The sequence below is a fragment of the Salvelinus fontinalis genome, chromosome 22 (genome assembly GCF_029448725.1).
Source record: "Salvelinus fontinalis isolate EN_2023a chromosome 22, ASM2944872v1, whole genome shotgun sequence".
Lineage (NCBI taxonomy): Eukaryota > Metazoa > Chordata > Actinopteri > Salmoniformes > Salmonidae > Salvelinus > Salvelinus fontinalis.
Window position 1 is genome coordinate 3,350,953 of NC_074686.1, and position 10,680 is coordinate 3,361,632.

The 10,680-nt window shown below is 39.1% G+C and overlaps 1 protein-coding gene across 1 annotated transcript; it reads left to right on the plus strand.

Annotated features, from left to right (window-relative positions):
- Nucleotides 1-2,318: 2,318 nt before the first annotated feature.
- nrm (nurim) lies at nt 2,319-9,697 on the plus strand. Its single transcript, XM_055875911.1, has 4 exons — nt 2,319-2,666; nt 6,260-6,453; nt 6,570-6,746; nt 7,117-9,697. The coding sequence occupies exons 1-4, from the start codon at nt 2,516-2,518 to the stop codon at nt 7,420-7,422; spliced, it is 828 nt and encodes a 275-aa protein (XP_055731886.1). The 5' UTR covers nt 2,319-2,515; the 3' UTR covers nt 7,423-9,697.
- Nucleotides 9,698-10,680: the final 983 nt, after the last annotated feature.

Consider the following 10,680-nt stretch of genomic DNA (forward strand, 5'->3'; position numbering starts at 1 on the left):
TTATTTATTTCACCTTTATTTAACCAGGTAGGCAAATTGAGAACACGTTCTCATTTACAATTGCGACCTGGCCAAGATAAAGCAAAGCAGTTCGACACATACAACAACACATAGTTACACATGGAGTAAAACAAACATACAGTCAATAATACAGTGAAAAATAAGTCTATATACAATATGAGCAAGTGAGGTGAGATAAGGGAGGTGAAGGCAAGCAAAAAATATATATAAATAAATAAAAATATAAAAAGGCCATGGTGGCGAAGTAAATACAATATAGCAAGTAAAAAAAACACTGGAATGGTTGGTTTGCAGTGGAAGAAGGTGCAAAGTAGAGAGAGAAATAATGGGGTGCAAAGGAGCAAAATAAATAAATACAGTAGGTAAAGAGGTAGTTGTTTGGGCTAAATTATAGATGGGCTATGTACAGGTGCAGTAATCTATGAGCTGCTCTGACAGCTGGTGCTTAAAGCTAGTGAGGGAGATAACATCTCAAAGCTTTGCTCAACTCCAAGTTGTTGAGTGTCCAGCTGGCCTCGTCTGTCCTTCCTCAGCAAGTCCAACCCCTCTCTGCAGAAGCCAGTGGGCTAGCTGGCCCCCAAGGGACACCACCAGACCACGTCCCTCTGAGCTCCTATAAACCCGGACAGGGGCTCCCCTTACAGCCAGAGACTCTAAAATTAGAAGCTCACATAGAGAGGCTTCTGGAAGTGGAGATGGACTCCCAGACCAGTACTGATGTCAGAGTATTTCAGCTCTTGCTGATTGATCGAGGGATACTGAAAGAAACGTAGTTACAACGTGTAGTTTGTGTGTATTGTGTGTGTGTGTGGTCTGACAATTTCAGGGAGCTGTGTAAGATGCAGTGAAGCAGTATATGGTATTGTCCGGGCTTGCCAGGCAATGGGAAAGCTATACCATGACACCTGTTTCACCTGCAGTGCAGTGCAGTGCATGCATCTATTCTACACACAAACATGCACACACAAAAAAACAAATGTAATTTCATTAACAGCCTTCCCTGTTTTAATTCAGCTATGTTTTGGTTATAGTTGTGACTATTCGGACTGGAATAGTTTTTATCCCACCCCACACTCTCTCACTATCCCTCATTTGAACTCTCTTTCATGTTTAGGTCAAATGCTAAAAGGCAGGCCATTTTACTACATGTCAAAAATAATCTTTTGTGAAGATGACTTCCTGGTAAGCATCTCAATGTCTTTAAATCAGATATCAGTTAAGGGTGTGGTTCTGCTTCTTCATTTTTATGCAAAGGACAATCAGTATATTCAAACGTATTCAATTAGCTAATCAAGTACTGTCTCTTGTTATGAGAATTTGATTAAGTATACGGTATTTTTCAATTACTTTGAAAGCACTCCAGAATTCTGTAATGCCTGTGGATATTTAATAAAAGAAAAGGTTTACTGTGTCAGAGACTACCACAGGCGAGTTTGACCGCATTACTACTCCAACACAATGAGCAAGACCACCACACACCCTTCAATCAACATCAACACCCTGTTACAGACACACCCTTATACAGCACAGCAATAATGATTAAACTATTACGACAATTGAGTCAATCACATTTCTCTATTTAATTTACCTCGTGTCCATTTCTCAGACTTGTGGCACCTAGCTGTGCGACTTGTGGCCAGCCAATTCAGCCATCTGAGGTTAACTATAATATCTTGCTTTTGAATGTTTGAGCAGGTTCTAACTAAAAGCATGGCATAAGAGCCTGGGTGCCCGTTGTTTCTGAGCAGATCCAAACAGACTGGGACACAGGCTATGATATAAGGCTATTTGGCTAAATGGTGCATGTGTTTATAATGAGTTGTCTGTCCAGAGAAGGATCTGAACCTCTGTCTGTATAACTGTCTTCCCTTAGGGCTCGAGAGAGTCCACACAGGTAGTGTCCTTGGACAGACGTTACCATGTGGAGTGCTATCACTGTGATGTTGATTTGAGGTTTGATTGGGAGATTAACCTACACGTGATAATCAGAGTGGTGTACCATGAGATGCTGAGCTGGGCTTCCTTTAATATACATTTGATATTGTGATGTGCAAAATTAATCACGTGTTGATTTTTCTGTCCAATTTGTGAGGCTTTTATGTGTATAATAATAATATATAAAAAAGCTCAAAGTAAGAATGTGTCTCCTTTATTGGACAGTTATGTACTGTATCAGCATTGAGTAAGTCAAATGAAAGTTTTTTACATGCGCGTGGGATTCCGAACCCAGGTCTTTACTCTTCAAGTCTCACTCAGGTTAACAGCGACATCGAGTGTTAATATTTGTCCACACCGCTCACCACCCGGAAGAAACTACCGACTGTAGTGAACATTTTTGCAAAAGCAGCAGGGTCAGTGCTATCTGGGATCCTTGGGACGGATAGGTAAGCGCTATGTTTACGGTTAAGCTACGTCCCAACGATCCCGCACAGCACAGAGGAAGAGGCGACGCCTCTCTTTTTTTCTGCCTAATGAGGAAAAAGTCCATATTGAAATGGCGTCAGTCACTGCTCGTGGTATGACCCTTTGCGTCTTGGCGCTGTTAAACTTTGTCTTCGTTTTTATAACCGGTGCAGACTTTGTTCGTTTTATCTCATTTCGAGCGATATATCATAACATCACTGGAGAGTCGCTACTGTGTCAAGGTATGTTTCCTGACTTTTTGGCAAAGGGTTGTGTGTGTTCATAAGGAAAAGTAGCACATTCTGGTCTCAAACTATACAAACGGTTCACAGCTGTTGCAACTTCCGGATACATTGTTTCAGTAGCAAGTTAGAATGTTTTTTTTTTAATGTTTCATTCATCTCAATAAATACTTTTGGAACTGGAACCGAGACCGTAGAAAAAAGTACTGCAGTCGAAATCGAACGCTGTGATGTAACGTTAATGTGCCCGTGCAAAACAATGTTAGCTGAACATGGCCCGGTTTCCCCAAAGCATCTTAACTTAATTAAGGATCGGACTCTTTTTTTTCTTCAATTTTCACCTAAAATGACATACCCAAATCTAACTGGCTGTAGCTCAGTACCTGAAGCAAGGATATGCATATTCTTGATCCCATTTGAAAGGAAACACTTTGAAGTTTGTGGAAATGTGAAATGAATGTAGGAGAATATAAAACATGTAGATCTGGTAAAAGATAAAGAAAAACAAAAACACATGCAACAATATAATATCAAGAGTCTAGGCACAATTTAGATTTTGGCCACTAGATGACAGCAGTGTGTGTGCAAAGTTTCAGATTGATCCAGTGAAGCATTGAAATACTGCACAATATTTTCTATGAAGTCTGCCCGAATGTGCCAAATTGGTCAATTGATACATTTTCAAGTACATAACTATAGAGAACATACAAAAATGATATGGTAATACAAATTTAAGTTTACACACTCCCAGGAATGTCATACATGATAGATCATTAGCTTATACTAGAGCTCGATCGATTATGATTTTTTAACGCCGATACTGATTATTGGAGGACAAAAAAAGCAGATACCGATTAATCGGCCGATTTTTATAATGTATTTGGAATAATGACAATTACAACAATACTGAATGAACACTTATTTTAACTTAATATAATACATCAATAAAATCAATTTGGCCTCAAATAAAGAATGAAACATGTTCAATTTGGTTTAAAACAAAGTGTTGGAGAAGAAAGTAAAAGTGCAATATGTGCCATGTAAGAAAGCTAACGTTTAAGTTCCTTGCTCAGAACATGAGAACATATGAAAGCTGGTGGTTCCTTTTAACATGAGTCTTCAATATTCCCAGGTAAGAAGTTTTAGGTTGTAGTTATTATAGGACTATTTCTCTCTATACGATTTGTATTTCATATACCTTTGACTATTGGATGTTCTTATAGGCACTTTAGTATTGCCAGTATAACAGTATAGCTTCCGTCCCTCTCCTCGCTCCTACCTGGGCTCGAACCAGGAACACATCGACAACAGCCACCCTCGAAGCAGCGTTACCCATGCAGAGCAAGGGGAACAACTACTCCAAGTCTCAGAGCGAGTGACGTTTGAAACGCTATTAGTGCGCACCCCGCTAACTAGCTAGTCATTTCACATCGGTTGCACCAGCCTAATCTCGGGAGTTGATAGGCTTGAATTCATAAACAGCAGAGCTGCTGGCAAAACGCACGAAAGTGCTGTTTGAATGAATGCTTACGAGCCTGCTGGTGCCCACCATCGCTCAGTCAGACTGCTCTATCAAATCATAGACTTAATTATAACATAATAACACACAGAAATACAAGCCTTAGGTCATTAATATGGTCGAATCTATGATTGAATCTATGATCGTATGCTATCCATTTGTTTTGTGTATGCTGTTCTTTGTATGTTTGTTTACAATTGGCTCATTCATCCCCCTCCTCTCCCCTGTAACTATTCCCCAGGTCGTTGCTGCAAATGAGAACGTGTTCTCAGTCAACTTACCTGGTAAAATAACGGTAAAATAAAAAATATAAAAAATATGCCATTTTAATATTTGAGAATTAACCAATGATATTAGGCCACTCTTGGCCATGATTACAGACACCTATGTGTCTTTTGACACTATATAAACGAGTCATCCCGCAGTGTTTGTGATTATACCCTGATGAAGACAGCTTGTCTGTCGAAACGTTGGATATTACATTTTTGCATCTGAGCTCCTACAGTGTGCGGCTCTCCTTTATTTTCATGAATCCGGAAACTATCATCTCGAAAACAAAACATTTATTCTTTCAGTGAAATACAGAACCTTTCTGTATTTTATCTAACGGGTGGCATCCATCAGTCTAAATATTCCTGTTATATTGCACAACCTTCAATGTTATGTAATAATGCAAATTAGTTCGCAATGAGCCAGGCGGCCCAAACTGTTGCATATACCCTGACTCTGCGTGCAATGAACGCAAGAGAAGTGTCACAATTTCACCTGGTTAATATTGCCTGCTAACCTGGATTTCTTTAGCTAAATATGCAGTTTAAAAAAAATATACTTCTGTGTATTGATTTTAAGAAAGGCATTGATGTTTATGGTTAGGTACACGTTGGAGCAACGACAGTCCTTTTTAGCGAATGCGCACCGCATCGATTATATGCAACGCAGGACACGCTAGATAAACTAGTAATATAATCAACTGTGTGTAGTTATAACTAGTGATTATGATTGATTGATTGTTTTTTATAAGATAAGTTTAATGCTAGCTAGCAACCTACCTTGGCTTCTTACTGCATTCGCGTAACATGCGGGCTCCACGTGAGGCAGGATAACCTCTTAGGGATCGGTGTCGTTATACAGGGACGGTTGTTGCTAACGTGCGCTAATGTGACTAGAATGACGTTGTAAGTAACAGCAAACTTTCCAGGACATAGACATGTCTTATATGGGCAGAAAGATTAACAAGAATTTAAGCTAACTGCACTATCCAATTTACATGATCTATTATAGTGAAAAAATACCATGCTATTGTTTGAGGAAAGTTCACAAAAACAAAAAACGTTTATCACGGGAACTGGTTTGATACACTCACCTCTGAAGGTAAATAATGTACTTACATTCAGTAATCTTGCTCTGATTTGTCATCCTGAGGGTCCCAGAGATAAAATGTAGCATAGTTTTGTTTGATAATTATATTGTTATAGTCAAATGTAGGAACTGGGATCTACAGTTTGAACCCCTGCTGTCTCTGTCTCCACACCCACCCCACCCGGCCATCTAGATGTGTGAAAGTTAGTGTATAAGCTAGAGGTCGACCGATTAATCGGAATGGCCGATTATTTAGGGCCGATTTCAAGTTTTCATAACAAATCCGAAATCGGTAATTTTGGACTCCGATTTTGCCAATAGATTTTTTTTTTTACACCTTTATTTAACTAGGCAAGTCAGTTAAGAACACATTCTTATTTTCAATGACGGCCTAGGAACGGTGGGTTAACTGCCTTGTTCAGGGGCAGAACGACAGATTTTTACCTTGTCAGCTCAGGGATTCAATCTTGCAACTTTACGGTTAACTAGTCCAACACTCTAAAAAGGCTATGTTCATCGTTAGAACCAATGCTTTTGGGAAACAGGGCCATGACTGGTACCTTCTGACTAACAAGATCACTTCAACAATGGGAAATCATCATTATACTTTGCTCCAAGACTTTGTTGTTGTCTTGTACTGATAATCACCAACACCTAACCTGCCACGCCATATACTTATCGTATCCCTCTGTCCATATTTCTATACTTTATATAGACTCTGTGCCATGGTCTGTGGCATTGCGGGACAGCTCTGTTCTCAAGTCTGTGGTTGTGGATCTGGGGCTTCTGGCTCTTTTTATTGTCCAGCACAGCCTATTGGCCTGGGCTCCAGTCAAGCAGGCCTGTCAGTCTGTCCTGGGCGTACTGAACCGGGCCGTGTACTGCTCCACCACTGCTCTGGCTCTCCAGGTAACACACACACACTTTCATTTATAGAATCTTATGGTCGTAACATTTTTTTGACAATTCTACATTTAAATACCCCTTTTGCTGTCCTACTTCACTGTCTTGTCCCTGTTTTATAGATATTGATGCATTACTGGCAGCCTGTGACAGATGCACCCTGTCTCTGGTCAGTACGTAATGCCCCATGGAATACCTGGTTCCCCCTGCTCTGTTTCACCTTGCACTTCCTCTGCTGGTCCATCATCTGCAGTATACTGCTGATCTTTGACTATCCTGAACTACTGGGCATCAAGCAGGTGAAGTAAACCCATGCAGCTGTAACAGAGTAAGATTGCAGTCACGTGATTGCGATCAGAGGACCACTAGTTTGAGTGATACTGTTCACTTTGACACTGGTTACGCCAAAGGGTTTTCATGCATCACATTTGATCATTGTCCCTCTCCCACGCACTTGTAAATGTACAAATACTACTGTAATAGGCCTACAATTTTAATCATCTGCATAAATTCTGTCTTTGATGTGATGCCAAAGCTGGAATTAGTCAGCGATAGAATGATTAAGAACATCCTTCTGATGAAATGTAAATAGCTGGTATAATATCTGCAATAAGTCATTTATCCCTTTCTCCCGGTCTCCCTCCATCCTCCCTCTTCCTTCTCTCTCAGGTTTATTATGAGTGCCTTGGTTTGGGAGACCCTCTGGCTCTCAAGTCCCCCCGGGCTCAGCGTCTCTTCGCCCACCTGCGTCACCCCGTGTGTGTGGAGCTGGCTGTGGTGCTGTGGCTCCTCCCTGCCCTGCCCCTGGACAGGCTGCTGCTGGCAGGGAGTCTGTCGGCCTACCTGGCCCTGGCTCATTCCCTGGATACGCAGGACTGTGCCTACCTCAGTGTCCAGCTGCATAGCAAACTGCGGCTCTTCTCTTTGCCACAGGATGGCACTGCTCAGAACAATGACAACCATAAGCAAGAGTGAATTGAAGTCATGGGTGTTGTAAGCTAGGTTTCCATCCAATTGCCAAAACATAAGAATATTCTAAAATCCACATTAAAACAATATGCACATTTTCCCACTAAAGATGTTTCCATCAAATTGACTTGTTGGGGAGTAAATTCCTTTTGCGGTTGAATTCCGATGTACAGAATATTTTTCTTTTTTTTTAAATGTAAAAGTTAAATGGGTTTCCATCGCATTTTAAACTCTACCGATGGTATTCTCACACACAAATTTGCGTTATACGCCGTGGACTTTACTGGCATAAAAAGGTTGGATGGATACCTGGTTATAGAGAGCAATAGTAATGGCATCTTTTTGAAGGCACTAACTCTGCCATAGCTCGTTGGTCAAAGCCTATGGGAAAATTAATGTTTTTTTTTTTTACTCAACGCCAAAATAAGATCTGTGGTAAAAACAGGTTTAGGAGATCTTATAGGTTTTGTTCTATTAGATCATCTTCATCAGCTCATGTGAATTTTTGTTCATTTGAAGCATTTCTGTAATCAAAACAAGCACATAAATTCCGATTTCCACTCAAAATGTTCAGAATTGAAAAGCATTGGAAGAGAATTGGCGTTAGGATTTCATTGTACTTTTTGAATTGAAATGGAATTGACCCCAACCCTGGTTATCTCACAGAACAAAATGTGCAAGATCTCCTAAGCCTGTGTTCACTTCAGACTCTTTCTGGTGTTTATCCCAAAACCCCATTCTTTCCCCATTAATTTCCCTTATAGAAATGGCTGAAAGACCACAGGTAACTAATTTCTGTTTTTTGGGGACTACAAGCTGGCGAGCTTTATTACTACACATACATGAATGGGATCAGATGGGATGTTTGTGTGGCTGCCTCCAGCAATTGACAAAAGTACACACTGCAGTTGTTTGTTAACTTCACTCGGTAGCGGTAACACTGTTGATTTTAGAAAATGATCAGATTCAGAACGTCTGTAAATATGCCACCAAGCATTTAGGCATAGCTTTTAACATCAATGTATTAGTGAGTAATTACTCAGAATATATATTTTTTTTTAATCGAAAATAGTATATTTTTTTATAGCCTATGAACATAACATTACATTTTACATTCCACCACCAAGTGCTAACTCATAGCCCTTCTAGTAATTTAATAGGATCTTTATGTCATAAACTGTCAAACTTCCAGGAATGGCAGCCATTTTGGTCAGGGAGAAATCCAAACCAGTCTAACTTGAATAAACGGCAGTAGAGGTACAATCCTGATTTTACTTATGCAGGAAAATAAAAGTAAGGCATATGACATAAGAAATTGTGTATTAGAATTTTTGTCAACCTACAATATTGTCATAATTATAAATTCAGTTTATACGGGTTTTCTACACATTTTCTGTATAAATAGCCTCTAAAATATATGTAAACAGACCATAAATGCCTCCTTGGGATGCTGTGAGTTCTATTATATGATACAATATCAGTAGGCTACTTGTCGTTACAACTTGTCTAAGTCCTATCATCAACTGATGTCAGCCAGTGTATGGCTGTGGGATGTTGGCATATTGGCAGTTAATTTGAGGGGAAAAAATCCTTCCGCTAAAGCTGGCTGGCTAGCCAGCTAACAAACACAATGCAGATAAATTCTTCCAATAATTATTTTTTTGCACTATCACTTCACTGGCAAACCATGGTTGAGCAACTTCCTGACAAAAATGGCTGACCTGTATCCCATCGAGGTTCATGGCCATTCTAGTATTCTAATTATGTGCCAACTGCTGTTCCACACTGTATTATTGTCAAAAATTGGATTGTCAGTGCTACATTTTGCTGTTGTCTTTCGTTTTGTTGTATTTGTCCTGTTCCTTTCCTATTTCCCCACATACATTTTGAGGGTGTCTTTGTCTTTTCCTTTTCTCTCCGTCATCATTGTTTTATTGCGTTGTGACTTATCCTTTGTGTTGCAGTAAATCAATGTATAAGGACTTGAAAAGCTGAATTCCTTCTAATTCCAATTGTGAGCATGGATTATACGAGAGGATAAGGTATTCATTGTTTCATTATTTTATATAGGTCTAATTACAGTATCTTTTTTAACTACATTAATTAATTTTATAAGATAATATATAGGTGAAACTACCTTAGAGCAAACTGTTCATGTGATGCCATATTTTCATCGGTTTGGTACCAACACAAGTTCTTTGTTACACTGGAACATATTATAAGCAGCTAAAACAAAATATCTCAATAAATGCAAGCCATAATAAAAAAAAATGTATTGTCATTTTTTGTCATTCTTTTTTAGAGTTAATTTAAGTTTGATTTAGGCTCTTACCATTGATGTAGGCCAGGAGTATTCAACTCTTACCCTACGAAGTTCGGAGCCTGCTGGTTTTCTGTTCTACCTGAAAGTGAATTACACCCATCTGGGGTCCCAAGTCTATCAGTCCCTGATTTAGAGGGGAACGATTTTAAAAAAGCAGTGGAACTGACTTCAAGATTAAGAGTTGAGTTTGAGGGATGTAGGCTGTTCTCTGGGGGATGTAGGCTATTCTCTTATGCATGATTCCTCAACTGTCTAATCTGTGAAAGTAAAAAAAATCCAAGAGAATGTCATATCAGATTTTAGAACCTATCCTATAGGATTCCAATACAAGAATCCAGTAGAAAAATCATATCAGATTTTGGACACAGTTCTATTGGACTGTTATTCCCAGATTCTGTGTGGTTAGTTTGAACAGGACGTGTAATCAGACTTGCCCCTCTCATTCTATTGTTTTCAACCAGCTACATTTTGGAGTGATGCATTTTGATTTGGTGGTCGCCAAAACGGAAAGAAAAATGCAACACTTACCGTACCAGTCAAAAGTTTGGACACACCTACTTATTCAAGGTTTTTATTTATTTTATTACTTATTTTCTACATTGAAGAAAAATAGTGAAGACATCAAATCTATGAAATAACACTGTCTTGACTTGACTATCATTAATCTGATCACTTATTTATTTTATCAACTAACTATGTTTAATTGTTACTGAATTAAATTAATCATATAACAATTAACTCATTAGGAATTTGGGGCACCACGGGAAAATGTTGTTTAATGAGTTACTATCGCCCGACTTAAACTCTAAAGATATATCTTACGTCAGTTATTAAATCATTACCTCATATCAGTCTCATTCTGAACGTCACATACTCCTTGATATCTGCAAGAAGCCTAACCTTGTTGATGAATCAGCAATACACAACTTGGCTTAATTATT

Bases quoted from the DNA above. Each gene is read 5' to 3' on its own strand.
- nrm (XM_055875911.1), top strand. From the start codon at position 2,516: ATGGCGTCAGTCACTGCTCGTGGTATGACCCTTTGCGTCTTGGCGCTG. The intron at 2,667-6,259 runs GTATGTTTCCTG...TACTTTATATAG, and splicing joins AGAGTCGCTACTGTGTCAAG to ACTCTGTGCCATGGTCTGTG. The intron at 6,454-6,569 runs GTAACACACACA...CCTGTTTTATAG, and splicing joins CCACTGCTCTGGCTCTCCAG to ATATTGATGCATTACTGGCA.